General features: G+C 38.3%; 1 protein-coding gene across 1 annotated transcript in view; it reads right to left on the bottom strand.

Moving 5' to 3' along the window:
• Positions 1 to 9,613: 9,613 nt before the first annotated feature.
• TMEM167A (transmembrane protein 167A) overlaps positions 9,614 to 15,616 on the bottom strand; it is a 42,932-nt gene continuing 36,929 nt past the window's right edge. Inside the window, exon 4 of the mRNA XM_068979541.1 lies at positions 9,614 to 14,176. Coding sequence (XP_068835642.1) covers positions 14,106 to 14,176 — 71 coding nt within the window. The 3' untranslated portion in view covers positions 9,614 to 14,105. The remainder of the gene's footprint in view (positions 14,177 to 15,616) is intronic.

Here is a 15,616-nt window from a genome sequence, read left to right on the forward strand (position 1 = left end):
TTGAGATTTTTCTTGTTTCCAGGTAAGATTGTATTGCTATAAACTTCCTTCTTAGAATGGCTTTTGCTGTATCCCATAGGTTTGGGGTCATGATGTTTTTGTCATTTGTCTCTAGGTGTATTTTGCTTTTCTCTTTGATTTCTCTCGTGATCACTGGTTATCTAATAAATATTGTTTAGCCTCCACATGTTTGTGTTTTTTATAGTTTTCTTTTCTTATAATTTACTTCTAATATCATAGTGTTGTGGTTGGAAAAGATGCTAGTTATGATTTTAATTTTCTTAAATTTACTAAGGTTTGCTTAGGGGCCCAGCATGTGATCTATCCTGGAGGATGAAAAAAAATGTATATTCTGCTGCTTCCAGATAGAGTGTTTAGAAAATATCAATTATGTTCATCTGGCCTAATGTGTCATTTAAGATCTGTGCTTCCTCATTGATTTTCTGTCTGTATGATCTGTCCACTGGTGAAAGTGGGATGTTAAAGTCCCCTACTATTATTGTGTTGCTGTAGATTTCTCCTTTTATGGTTGGTAGCATTTGCCTTATATATGTGGTGCTCCTATGTTGGGGGCATATATTTTCTTGGGTTGATCCCTTGATCATTATGTAGTATCCTTCTTTCTCTTGTAACAGTCTTTATTTTAAAGTCTATGTTGTCTGATATGAGTGTTTCTCCTCCAGCTTTCTTTTGATTTCTATTTGCCTGGGATGTCTTTTTCCATCTGCTCATTTTTAGTCTGTGTGTGTCCATAGATCTGAAGTGGGTCTATTGTAGAGGGCATATATACAGGTTTTGTTGTGTATCTATTCAGCCTGTCTATATCTTTTGGTTTGAGCATTTAATTCAGTTACATTTATGGTAATTATTAAAATGTATGTTCTTATTGCAATTTTGTTCAGTTCAGTTCAGTTCAGTCACTCAGTTGTATTTGACTCTTTGAGACCCCACAGACTGCAGCACACCAGGCCTCCCTGTCCATCACCAACTCCCTGAGTTTACTCAAACTCTTATGTCCATTGAGTCGGTGATGCCATCCAACCATCTTATCCTCTGTCATCACCTTCTCCTCCCGCTTTCAATCTTTCCCATCATCAGGGTCTTTTCAAATGAGTCAGTTCTTCGCATCAGGTGGCCAAAGTATTGGAGTTGCAGCTTCAGCACCAGTCCTTCCAATGAATATTCAGGACTGATTTCCTTTCGGATGGACTGGTTGGAACTCCTTGCAGCCCAAGGGACTCTCAAGAGTCTTCTCCAACAACACAGTGAAAAAGCATCAATTCTTCGTTACTCAGCTTTTTTTATAGTTCAACTCTCACATCCATACATGACTACTGGAAAAATCATGGTCTTGACTAGACGGACCTCTGTTGGCAAAGTAATCTCTCTGCTTTTGATGCCATCTAGGTTGGTCATAACTTTTCTTCCAAGGAGCAAGCGTCTTTTAATTTCATGGCTGCAGTCACCATCTGCAGTGATTTTGAAGCCCAAGAAATATAAGTCTGTCACTCTTTCCATTGTTTACCCATCTATTTGCCATGAAGTGATGTGACCAGATGCCATGATCTTAGTTTTCTGAATTTTGAATTTTAAGCCAATTTTGTCACTCTCTTTCACTTTCAAGAGGCTCTTTAGTTCTTCTTTGCTTTCTGCCATAAGGGTGGGGTCATCTGCTTATCTGAGGTTATTGATATTTCTCCCAGCAATCTTGATTCCAGCTTGTGCTTCAGCCAGCCAGGCATTTCTCATAATGTATTCTGCATATAAGTTAAATAAGCAGGATGGCAATGTACAGCCTTGATGTAACCTTTCCCAATTTGGAACCAGTCTGTTGTTCCATGTCCAGTTTGAACTGTTGCTTCTTGACCTGCGTACAGATTTCTCAGGGGGCAGATAGGGTGGTCTGGTATTCCCATCTCTTTAAGAATTTTCCACAGTTTATTGTGATCCACACCGTCAAAGGCTTTGGTGTAGTCAATTAAGCAGAAGTACGTTTTTCTGGAAATCTCTTGCTTTTTTCTATGATCCATCGGATGTTGGCAATTTGATCTCTGGTTCCTCTGCCTTTTCTAAATCCAGTTTGAACAGCTGGAAGTTCGTGGTTCATGTACTGTTGAAGTCTGGCTTGGAGAATGTTGAGCATTACTTTGCTAGCGTGTGAAATGAGTGCAAATTGTACAGTAATTTGAAGAGTCTTTGTCATTGCCTTTCTTTGGGATTGGAATGAAAACAGACCTTTTCCAGTCATGTGGCCACTGCTGTTTTCCAATTTGCTGGCATACTGCATGCAGCCCTTTCACAGCTTCCTCTTTTAGGATTTGCAATAGCTCAACTGGAATGCCATTTTGTTAACTGAGTGAGTGAGTGAAGTCGCTCAGTCGTGTCTGACTCTTTGTGACCCTGTGGACTGTAGCCTACCAGGCTTCTCCGTCCATGGGATTCTCCAGGCAAGAATACTGGAGTGGGTTACCATTTCCTTCTCCAGGGGATCTTCCCGACCCAGGGATTGAACCTGGGTCTCCTGTGTTGGAGGCAGACGCTTTAACCTCTGAGCCACCAGGGAAGCAATTTCTATTTTGTTAATTATGTGGATTTTTAAATGTTTGTTTCCACCCTTGCTCTTCTGTTCTCTGCTCTTGTGCACTGATGACTAACTTTAGTGTCGTGTTTGGATTGCCTTTTTTTGGTGTGTGTATCTATTGTGTTTGGATTGCCTTTTCTGTTTTGTGTGTGTATCTATTGTAGCTTTTTGGCTTGTGATTTCCATTATGCTTTGATATACCAGTCTCTATGTGTACAAGGTTGTGTTAAGTTGTTGGCCTCTTAATTTCAAATGCCTTTCCAATATCCTGCATTTGTACTTTCCTAGCTTCTCAATTGCTGGTTTAGGTACCATTCATGTGTGAATGATTTCCTACATGCCTTTACTAGTGAGCTTTCCCATTCCTTTTGGTGTATTTTTCATTTTAGTTATTCTACCGTTCATCTCTGTTTGTCTGTTAAATCTTTTTTATTAAACAACTCTTATGTCTTTTAAATCTGTACCTCCATTCTTTTTCCAAGATCTTGAGTCATCTTCACTATCATTACTCTAAATTCTTTTTTCAGGTAGCTTGCCTGCCTCTACTTCATTTAGTTGTTCTTGGGGATTTTGATCTTTTTCCTTCATCTCAAATATATTCTTCTGCCATCTTATTCTGTCTCATTTTCTGTTTCTGGTTTCCTTTCTGCTGACTGCAGGATGGTATCTCCTCTTGTTTCTGGGCCTGCCCCTGGGTGGGCAAGTTTTGTCCAGGAGTTTGTTCAGACTTCCTGGTGGGAGGACTGATGCCTGCTTACTGATGGGGGTTAGGTCTTGTCCTTCAGGTGGGAAGGACTATCAAATAGTATGTTTAGAGGTGGCTGTGCAATCACTAGTTTCAGACAGTCTGTCTGATGATGGATGGTGCTGTATTCCTATTCGGCTGATTGTTTGGTCTGAAGCATCAGGAGCCTGTAGCTGTTGGGTAGGACCAGGCCTTGATGCCAAAATTGTGACCTTTGGGAACGCTTACTCTAATCAATATTCTGAGACCTCTGCCACCAGTGTTCCCCCACCTCAGAGACCCCTGGCGAGCTACAGCCTGTCCCTGCTTCCCTAGGCAACCCTCCCAAGCCTTGTAGGTAGGCTTGGCCCAGGCTCCTGTGGAATTTCTGCTTTGGACTTGGTCCCAGTGCATATGTATCCTTGTGTGCACCCTCTAAGAGTGGAGTCGCTATTTCCCTCAGTCTTATGGAGCTCTTTCACTCAGCCCTACTGCCTTCAAAGTCAAATGCTTTGGGGATCCCTCCTCCAGATACCAGACCCTCAAGCTGGGAAACCTGACATGGGGCTCAGAGCTCTCACTCATGTTGGGGAACCACTGTGATACAATTATTTTCCAATGTGTGGGTCACCCACTCAGTGGATATGGAATTTGCTTATATTGCTAAAGCGCCCCTCTTCCCATCTCATTTTGGCTTTTTCTTTGTCTTTGGGTATAGACTATCATTTTTGGTAGGTTCAAGTCTTTTTTGTCAATGGTTGTTCAGGAGTTGTGATTTTGGTGTTTTCATGAAAGGAGGTTAGGCCAAATCCTTTTACTCTGCTATCTTGTTCAGTAATCTTCCATGATGTATTGTTAAATGAGGAGGGTACAAAAACATGTATTTTGTCCTAGTGTGTACAAATAAATAGTATGCTTTACCTCTACATGCATGTCTTTACATGACTATCTTTATATGAATTGTTAATAGAAGTTGTTTTTAGACTGTTAGGATTACTGGAAACTTTTTTCTTTCTTCTTGTGTATTTGTATTTTTAAGTTTTCTGTAATTCATAGATTTAACTTTTGTAGTGAGAAAAAAAATTGAAGGCCTCATTGCACCATCTCTCAACCAGATGACTTATCATTTAGGTCACCATTCTCTTAAAAGGCAGAAATTTCAAAGGCAGAAATTAGAAATACCTCCCACTGAGTGACTCATACTATTCTAGGACGATGAGGGGTAAGGGGCGGCTACATTATTAGCATATTGCCTTGGATTTTTGCAAGTAAAAACATTTGGATGGCAGAGAGTAGGGGGGAATGATTAGCAATTAAAGGTCTAAAAGTTATTTTCTTTATATTTTTTTACTCCTTCTTTTCTTTCAAGTTGATGTGGACATTTCCCTTTGCATGGTGTAGCTAATAGGTGAGCTGATTCTTGCTGATATTCAGAGTAAGTTAATCTCATGATTACGCTACAAAAAAAGGTAACAAGCACATGCTTCCTGAATATTTTCTACTGAAATAACCACTGTTGTAATCACATTCTGTCTCCTATAACTCTTTAAAATGATCAAAGTGAGCCCTCACAGAGTTTCTGGCAAGGTGAATTCCTGTGTACATTTCACAAAGTACAACTTCCAAGCACAGTGGGGTTTCCAAGAATATGCCTGGAAAAAATCAAATGAATCTTCACTCTCTAAGAGCTCTGTCTCTGTTTAACCAACTGCTGAGAAATATAAATGGGAGCCAGTGAAGAACAACCTGTTCTATAAATACAGACTAGTCATTAGTTTTTAGAGTTGGTCAAGCTTTTAAAGATCATCAAACTCCAATCTGAGAAAGATGAGACTTTCCCTAAAGTTCTGTATCTATTGTACAGATGGAGGCTCCCTTATCACCATTTTCCCACTATATAAGTGAAGGAGAACTGTGTTCATTTTCTTAAGCTGAAGTTCTATTACCTCACTCATATCTCCCATTATGCCTTTTGGTATTTATGCTACAACTGCAACTACGATATACCTCAGTGGAAGGAAGAAGTGGAGTAGGATTTGTAATATGAGCTATACCTAGATTATGTGAATGAGAATATTAAACCTGGCTTCCCTGGTGGCTCAGACGGTAAAGCGTCTGCCTGCAATGCGGGAGACCAGGGTTCGATTCCTGGGTCGGGAAGATCCCCTGGAGAAGGATATGGCAATCCACTCCAGCACTCTTGCCTGGAAAATCCCATGGGTGGAGGAGCCTGATAGGCTACAGTCCATGGGGTCGCAAAGAGTTGGACACAACTGAGTGACTTCACTTTATTAAATATTTTATTTTTTAATAAATATTTATTTATTAATATTAAATACTCAGGGATATGTATGCTTAGTCAGTCAGTCGTGTCTGACTCTGTGACCCCATGGGCTGTAGCCCAACAGGCTTCTCTGTCCATGGGATTCTCCAGGCAAGAACACTGGAGTGGGTTGCCATTTCCTACTCACAGGGATATGTGTCCCCTTTAAAAAAAAATTAAGCAAAAGAATCCAGTTCATTTCAGTTTTAAATCTCAACAAGTTTATTTTCTGAGAGCCAGTTTCTCTAGATGTCTAGAACTAAAAGACAACATTTTTGGATGGATAGAAAAAGTCCCTATGAAATAGACAGTGTTAATATGCTTAAGTAGAAAGAAACCATCTGTAGAATTAGTGATACATGACTAAGGTTCTGTAAAGTCTGCTGGTGTACCAGCGCTAGCTCACCAGTACCTTCCAAAGACCACTTGTTTCCTTGTAACTCCATTGGGTGTGATTCAGAGTGTCCAAGATCATCTATCATTTTGTTGGACTTCTTCAGTCCCTCTGCTTAATGGCTGAGCTATTTATGTAACATTATTCCACATGGGAAAGCCCAGCTGTTAAAGTTTTAGAATCAGGAATAAGAACACATTTTTATTAGATCTTTCATCTTGTCTACAGTGTGTTTTTCTTGGTTTAAATATGAAAACAGTATGCTAGCTTCTCTGCCATAACTCACTCTCCTGTACATGTCTTTGGAGGGGGAGAATGCCTGTGTTGCCCTTCAGGGGTTCCAGAAGGAGGCTTATATAAAACTGAATCTGAAATCAATGTGGGGGATTATATAGTCACCTGTTGAGTTTGAACTCATATGCCTGGGGTAGGCACTGCAGAGGTAAAAAACAACTACTACTATGGATTGGTAGGAGCAAGGGAAGCATGTGAGTCAAAGAGGAGTTTAGGGGGTTAGAAAGTTTCAATAATAGAAGGCATGTTATACTATTTACAAAAATAAACTCAGAGAAGCAGATTTAGAAGGGATAAACAGCTTTGTTTCAAAAATGTTTTGAATTGCTGGGAGGCAATCCAAGTGGGTCTTAAGAGGGTGTGATGCCCTTGTAATGTGTCAGCCTGGTTGATACATTGCAAGCTTGGCCATCCTATATTTTCTAGAATTCTGTTTCTTAGTTTCTTATACAGTTTGGTTTGAGTGGGCTAAGTGACAGTCTCATGTGAAATTTGGGGGCAAAGGTGAAGCTACCACCATTTTGTTAGTTCACACAGGTTGTCACAGATGCACTAACCTTGTTAGCATGAGGCAACGGCTTGACCTATAACTATTCCACTTTCTCCTTCAGTTTTTCTGAAACTGAAAATTGTGTTTAGCTCCAAAGTGATGGGCACTGGTTTCCTTCTGCAACATCCACAGCACCAAGATTAGAGCAGTAATAACTTACATGGGTTGCAGCCCATCCTGAAGCTTCTTGCCTGTCCTTCCATATTACCTACCCTGTGCATTTTAGTTGCAATATGAGATCCAAGGACAGCCTTATAGACCCTATACCTCTAATTTTATAATCAGGTATTGATTCATCCTTTATATGAGTCTCCCAGCCTTTTCTATGGCTTAAAGCAACTGCATAATTTGCTCTGTTTTTCTATTTAACTTACACCAGCCTTTGTCTCAATTCATGCTAGTTTCTTATCAATTTCTTCACCTCAAGTCCCAAGTTCTTTCCCATCTCTCAGTCCTCAAGTATGCTGTTCCTTCTGACTCCTGGCTCATGCTCTTTTCATCTGCAAGTTTTAGCCCAGTCATCAACTTTATGGACTGGCTTTCTCTGACTACTCCATCTAAATCACTCATTGGTGTCTTCAAGGTCCTTACTAGAGGTTGTGTATGCTTACCTAATTATTTTGGTTAGCTGGTCTTCACTAGATTCTAGGTTCTGTGATAGCAGCTTTGTCTTGTTCCACATTGGATACACTGACCCTGGCACACAGCCAATTCTCAAAGGATTCTTCTAGAAACAGAAAAGGAGTTATTAAGGAATCTACCTTGTGTGGCAGACATGTAAGAGGGATTACTTTTCCATTTCTTGGGCATATAAAGATTATCCTCAATTCTACCCTTATTTCTGTTCTTCATTGCAAGTCAAATTAATTGCCCAGCGATTCAGGAGCCATCTCAATAGTTTTCTATGTCCAGTTTCCAAATGTTAACAGATTCAATTACACCTCTTTCAAGGGATGCTTGTGAGGGCAATTCTTAAATATAAAAACTAGTATTGGAGTTGCCAGTTTAGTATGACTGCAGTTTTAAGTTATGGGTTTAGAACTATTGTTACTATGTTATTTTGGCTTTGATTCAGTCAAAGCTCAGAAGAGTGACCCATTAGAGATCTGAATGAGGTTTAGATTACATACTCATAAAACTAAACTTTCTAAAAACTCATCCAACTTGATTATCCTATATTTTGCATTCTACAGCTCTCTTAATTTCATACTGTAAACTTCTTAAACATATTTTGTGAGTCAAAGTATTCTCATCACTTTCCAAGATTTAATAAGAGTTTCCTCCATTTGGGAATAACATTAGCTACAAAGCGACCAAAGAATAAACAATACTTTTATTAAATAAAATCAAAAGGAAAATCCTATCCTGTTTTGCAAAGGCCCTAATGAAATGTTATAGAGTGTTCTGTCTTTCGAACTTTGTCTCCAATGTCAAATCTTTTGGTGTTAAATCTTAAGTTTGCAGATCTCTTTAAAACTTCACTACTGCAAACATTCCTTTTTTGATTCCTTCTTGAAACACCTTATGCCTTAAATGTATTTTTATTCCTTTTAAAGCAGTTTAGTATCTTTGTAAATTATTTTTCCAGCGTTTAGCCTACACATACTACTTGATCAAAAATACTGAAGTGGCTTATAAATTGTACATTTTTGCAATTTGGGTACAAAACCTCAATCACGACACATTTGCTCCTAGGCTACTTCCCTTGCCAAATAAAGCTTTAACAGTAGTGGTGTCTGGCTATTTTGCAGTTTCTGTGTGTTCTCATTCTCTACAAAGTATGTGTGAAGTGACTTACCCTTATTTCCAATATTACGTTTCTCTTTTTTTCCCTCCCAGCAATTCTGTTATGGTTGAGGATATTAATGCAAACCCTTTGAACAGAAAACAGATTTTGCTGTCCTACTATGTTAAACTCAATAGTCTCAAGCAAAGCCATTTTGAATTCTTGTGACATAAGTTGAAAATCAGAAATTTAGTGATTTTTCTTTAGTCTTATATCAACTGGTAGTTACAATGAAGCAGTGAGGGTGATTTAAAGTATACATTGAAGATACAACTAGGATATTGTTTTTCTATTTGTATCTGAAGTACTTTTAGAGTTCTAAACTCACCTAAAAATATAGTTGTTGCAATTTCACTTGGTTAAGAAGTCAATTCTTTCCAGTAACAGGTCTAACAAAGATTTGTTTGTGTAAATCGAGGGCTGGGAAGATAACAGTAGAAAGACCATGCTATCCAAAGCAAGGCACATAGTACATATATGTTTTTTCATATTTTTCAACAAATGGTATAAATTGGCAAATAGTCTCACTCTGATGGATACTGCTCACAGATTTTGATAGCTACTTGCCAGAATATTTGGGCATCTGAAGGCTCTTAGTTGAGGACAGGTTGAAAGTAACTTTCAGCAATTAACTGTCACTTTCACTAAGAATCAGATTTCCAATCTCTGGAGGGAATTCATGACTTCGTATTTAGTCATTTAGACTCTTGAAGGCTCACTCAAAGAAACAGCAATATAATACTATAGACTGAATGGCTTTAAGATGCAAAACAATATAAAAACTCCCTGAAGCCAAACCTGACCGGCCACAGATTAAAATGCAGGCAAAACAGAAACATACTATTTGTATCTTACTCAAAAGGTGGCAATTTCAATACTTTTACCTTCTAAAACAATCTTTATTCATCTGACAAAAGACAAAAGTAGGAGGCTCTTGTGAGTTCATGTTGATTTTTATTACACACCACAGACATGTACACTAACCAGAGAGTAGGATGCTTCTTTGTACTCTCAAAACCACAGGAAATGTATTTCTACCTACCCTCTTTTTTGCAATACTGGAGTGGCATTTCAGATTACCATCTTGGAACTGGTTTAGGGCAAAGTAAAGGAAACCATGAAAGGCAATATATATAGCATAATCATGAGCAATTTTTGGAAGCTAGTACTATCTATTACTTCTATAGTAGCAGACTGAGAATAACAGGGCTGTGCAGTATTAAAAATGCTATTACTTGGGTATTAATTTTATTGTTTAGTTGCTAAGTCGTTTCCGACTCTTTTGAGACCCCATGGACTGTACCCTGTTAGGCTTCTCTGTCCATGGGACTTCCCAGGCAAGAATATTGGAGTGGGTTGCCATTTCTTTCCCTAAGGGATCTTCCCAACTGAGGGATCGAACCTGCGTCTAATGCACTGCAGGCAGATTCTGTACCACTGAGCCACCAGGGACGCCACTTCTTTTGTTCATCTACTCTTATTAGATAACAGGGAAAGTAAAAAAAGGGGGTCCGTAAGAATCTTTCTTTCTTGTTTTCAATTTCCTGTGATACAGTATCTTCTCAAAGGTTTTGAAAGGAGCACATCTCCTTGTTTAGACTGAAAAGATTGGAAATTTCTTCTGTGCACCCAGGAAACGTAGAAATTACAATTACCTTCACTTGTGCACCTGTGCTTTAATAATCCTGACTACTCTTGGCATTGATAGAGTATGAGCTACAAAGTTCCTAAAACTATCTGACCTCACTTGTAAGTCACCTTGCCTTTATATGCTATGCATGTGTCTCCGAAGAGGATACTATTGTATTCTTGGTCCAAAATAAGGTCGGCATGGATATATTCAATATCTTTTTTACACATACACCAAGCGAGGAATTTTATTCTTTTCCTGAATTTTTTCTTTTTTTTTTGTCAGGCAGGAGAAAACACATTCCACTTCAATTTTGAGGTAGGTAATAGGTGGTAATGAGAAAAATACAGGACCCTCTTGGATCTAACCTCTCCACCTTTCTAGGCTTATGTCTTAATGTAGTTGACCCTTGAACAGTGAGGGGGTAAGGGGTGCTGACCCTCTATGCAGTCCAAAATCTATGCATATCCTACAGTCTGCCCTCCGTAACTCTGGTTCCATATCCGCAGATTCAACCAACTTGGGATCATTTATTACTAAAGCATTTACTACTGAAAAAAACCCAATATGTAAGTGGAGCTACACAGTTCCAACCTGTGTTGTTCACGGCTCAACTCCACTTCCCAAGTGGCTTTCACAACAATCAAGGTACTGATAGTCCATAATATATATCCCTGGTGCATTTGCATATTGCTCTTAAAAATTCAGTTTAAGCATGCTTCTCTGGAAGGAAGTTCATATCTCTGATTGAACTGTCACCTTTTTGTTTTCTTCTAGAATCCTGGTATTATCTCGGTAATAAATGCTATCATATTGTACTTCATATAAATAACCTCATTTCTCTCTCACCTGCTACATTAGGAACCACTAGAGTGAAGAAACTGCACTCGTCTTTCTGTCTTCACTGATAATAGACCGAAGGCATTCTACTAATGCCTCTTAAAAATGTTGAAATATAAATACTCTATTTACAAGTGCTAGGTTTTTTAACAAAACTAGCCAGACATCTGTTCATTTTTGACTTTGTGAACTTAGAGAAGTTAATTCATTCAAACCTCTATTTTGTCCTAGGTTAGAACAGATCGATCTGCATTTTACTAAGACTATGGTGTCTATTACAAATTACATTCTACTACTTTTCCCAGCTTTATGAAAGGGCTATTTTGAATTTGATGGTGCAAAGAACATTCAGGATAGTAGTGCCTGGCACAGCAGCATAAGCATTAACAGGATACTGGACTTGTATCTAAACTTTTTTAAGCCACAGATGGAATTCAACAGACTATGTGTTCTTTTGACTGATCATCTTTTTATGATTGCCTGGAAAGAAGACATGCTCCTGCCACTGATACAGCTGAGGCCAATCAGGAACTAAACATCAACACAAACATTCCAGGCAGGCTGGAATCAAGATTCTGGAGCCAGAAAGGAGATTAGGGAGAGTATTCAAACCTAGTAAACTGTGGACTTTACTGCCCATCATCCCATCCGGTCTTGCACCAAGACTGTGTGATACAGGCAGAACCGCTGATGTTTAAATTGATCCTTAATCATCTTCTGCAACCTGCTAAGACCACAAAAGGAGTATCTGAATATTCTGTGGACTACTTAACTATCTACTCTGCCCTTTAGGTTAGACAACAGGATTCAGTGGTAACTCTTTGGAAAAAAAAAAAAGAATATGCTGACTGCCTTTTTCCCCCACAGAATCCTGTGATTTTTTTCCCACCTCCCACAGATCTTATGTTTCAAAAAGTCAGAATGGAGTCAGAAATAAGCTGCTTCCCACTTTGTTCAGCACCTATACACAGTAAAAAAAAATGCTTATATGTTGCCATAAATTTTCCAAAGAAATTATTTCTACCTCTACTTCCACCTACCTCCTCTGAAATGCCAACTTAAAGAGATATGTATGGCAAAACCAATACAATATTGTAAAGTAATTAACTGCCAATTAAAATAAATTTATATTACAAAAAAGAGATATCCTAGAACTGATTATCTAGAATATTCTTGCCCTCTTCATATTAGATTTGTGTTAGTAAACAACTAAAAAAGTTAGGTGACATAGCTTTAGGAAAATCTAGCTGGCAGCAGAGTTGGACAACAGATGGTCACTCAGAAACTAGACTCAGGAAGGTTACTTACTCTTTGTATGCTGATAAGAGTTCTATTTTGGGGAATACCCTGAAAATCCTTGACCTAATGCAACAGCCCAAGAGACAGCGCAGGTAGGAACAATTATCATAACCTGATTACCTAAGGCAAAATATGCCATTTTAAATCAGCTACAGATAAACCAGAAATGTACAATAAACAAAGATACTGACAGCCTACAGAAGCTTTCATCTTTTGCAAAAAAACAAAAAAAAACAAAAAAACAAAAAAAAAAACAAACCAGTAACATGTAACAAGACTTTCTTAGATGTTTCCTAGAATTCTTACTAACCACCTTAAAGTAGTCATAAAAATTTTGTTTCTGCAGAAAGAGCTCCTGGCAGGCTCATTTTATAATAATTCCAAACAGTTTTTTCTTAAAAAAAAAAAAAAAAAAAAAGGTTTAGTCTTATCTTTAGGGCAATTAAATGACAACAGTATCTAATTAAAACTGTAACAGGCAATTTTTAGCTAAGAAGCTCTCCTTAGTTTTGAAATTTTAACTGAATTTTGATTGAACCTTAAATGTTAACCATAAATGTGTAATAACTGCTCTACTACAAAATCTGTAGGTCACATTTCCAAAAATCCTGTTGCCTGGATGAAAATTACTGAAGGTTTTCCTTTATCAACAAAACTCAAAGACATTTTTGCCACGGCATATGGTAAGTAGATTTGAAAGCTGTTTATCATCACTTACTAAGTTATACAAGATTCCAGTTCAAGTTGATATAGAAAACATAAACTAGATTGAGAGCAATGTATTAAAAAAACAAAAACACAGTTTGTATTTTGGGGTAATTAAAATGTACAGACCTAATACTAAAAAGAATGAAAAACACATCCAAGATTATCATTCTGTAACTGTTCTGTTTAGCTCTTTTTACTCTAAGCATGTAGTCTTATTTGCAGAATGACAGCTGGTCAAATTTTTGCTTAAGACATTTATCCATACTTAACCAGAGGTTTCAGAGATAATAATACCAGTCAGGTATTCTGAATTATTTTATGTTAAATAGGAACATTTTCTCAATAGTCTTAACATTTCCTCTAAAGTCACATCTGTCCTCCTCCTCAAGAACTACAGAGGCTTGTCTTAAATAGTTCAAACACCTGTACTAAACCACATATTGCTAAGAGCAGAGGTACTCCGGTTAATGCTCAAAATGGCCAGAGGGAAAGCCAGCATTATTAAATATGAATGCAATCCTTACCAGCATAAACTGAACCTCACCCCCCCCCCAATCAAAAAGCTAGTCCAAAAAAAAGGTCTCATTCTATAAAAATTTATCATTTCCAAATCACAGTGAAAGGAACTTGAATGATTCACCAATTTTGTTTTCTACTATGTACCTTAAAGATACCTCACCAAAAACTGGTTTCTGGCACAACAGAATGACATATGCAGAATGTAATATTGTAGCGACAGTACTGAGGTTGATTGTTACAGACATATTTCAACTCTATGTAGTAAATGTTACATCCTAATTATTTATATAGAACATTGGTCCAATAACAAAAATAGAGAACAGCAGCTGAAAGTGTAGCTCATTCAATGTTCAGAGATAAAAGGGTTAACCATTCTTTCCATTATTTTCAGCAGATCAGTCCCTTTTTGTCATATTAAAATCTGATGGCGACTGAAGAATTCTGGCATTTTTCCAAGCTACTGTATGAAAAGGATGCTGAAGGCCATCACAATACAGCACACTGCAACATAAGGACTCTTCCGTTCACCTGGTGGAAAAAAGGTAGTTAAACCAAGATAAGATTCTTGCCTATGAAGTCCATACACTTAAGGGCAGGGGCAAAATGAACTACATGCAACATAGAAGTAAGCACACACCAGAATGAACTAAACGATACCGATCTAAGACCACCTCTTTGTCATGTCTTTAGAAAACACTGGATTAGCCGTTTTAGTGTCACTGCATACACCTACATATTAAAAAATATAACAAAGAATGTAGGATAAAGACTCAAGAGAAATTATCTCAAAAAACTTATAAAGGGGGAAAAAAAATAGCATTCCTGAATGAAAATAAACAAGTATTCAATAAAACTGCATTTAAAAAATCAAGATCACATAGAATGTTTAAACACACACACACACATTAGAGAAAACTAAACTATTTCTGAGATGGATTTTGTATCAAATCTTTTATAGTATAATTACTCTGGGTTAGAGACATAGAACTTAGAACAATCACTTCTGAATTAGTTTTCCCGTTTGTTTAAGGAGTGTCTGTTTATAGCTGGAGAATTTCCTTTGCATGAAGTAGATCTGGAGTTGGCTTGTGCAACTGTCTTGCAAACAGATATCTTGTGATTGTGAGCTAACTCAAACTTATCTTGTTCATTCCTGTTTCTTCAATAATTCCAAGACTGTACAAGGCAGTGGGCATTTTTGTGCTGCCTTGAGGGCACACACGAAAGGAAGGAAGGAAGGAGAAAGAGTAAGGACAGAGTGAGGACATGCTACTTCTAGGGAAAATCCTGAGTATGTACCTGGTTCCTTTATAGAAGGGCTTCCCTGGTAGCTCAGAGGTTAAAGTGTCTGCCTGCAATGTGGGACACCAGGGTTCGATCCCGGAGTTGGGAAGATCCCCTGGAGAAGGAAATGGCAACCCATTCCAGGACTCTTGCCTAGAAAATCCCATGGATGGAGGAGCCTGGTAGGCTACAGTCCATGGGGTCGCAAAGAGTCGGACACAACTGAGCGACTTCACTTTCACCGTCCTTTATAGAGATGGGTTATACTCCCCTCACCTGTGTTTTTTTATGGTGTTTAAAATAATTTCTTTTCTAGTAACTGCTCCTGCTGCTGCTGCTGCTAAGTCGCTTCAGTCGTGTCCGACTGTGGGACCCCAGAGACGGCAGCCCGTTAGGTTCCTCTGTCCCTGGGATTCTCCAGGCAAGAACACTGGAGTGGGTTGCCATTTCCTTCTCCAATGCATGAAAGTGAAAAGTGAAAGTGAAGTCACTCAGTCGTGCCTGACCCTTAACGACCCCATGGACTGCAGCCTACCAGGCTTCTCCATCCATGGGAATTTCCAGGCAAGAGTAGTGGAGTGGATTGCCATTGTCTTTTAGTAACTAAGCCCCTTAATTCACTTAGCTAGGTTAGTTAATTACTTCTGGAAAATGTCAATCTTGATCACTCTTATCAACTAAAAC

This window comes from Capricornis sumatraensis, chromosome 9, assembly GCF_032405125.1.
Source record: "Capricornis sumatraensis isolate serow.1 chromosome 9, serow.2, whole genome shotgun sequence".
NCBI lineage: Eukaryota > Metazoa > Chordata > Mammalia > Artiodactyla > Bovidae > Capricornis > Capricornis sumatraensis.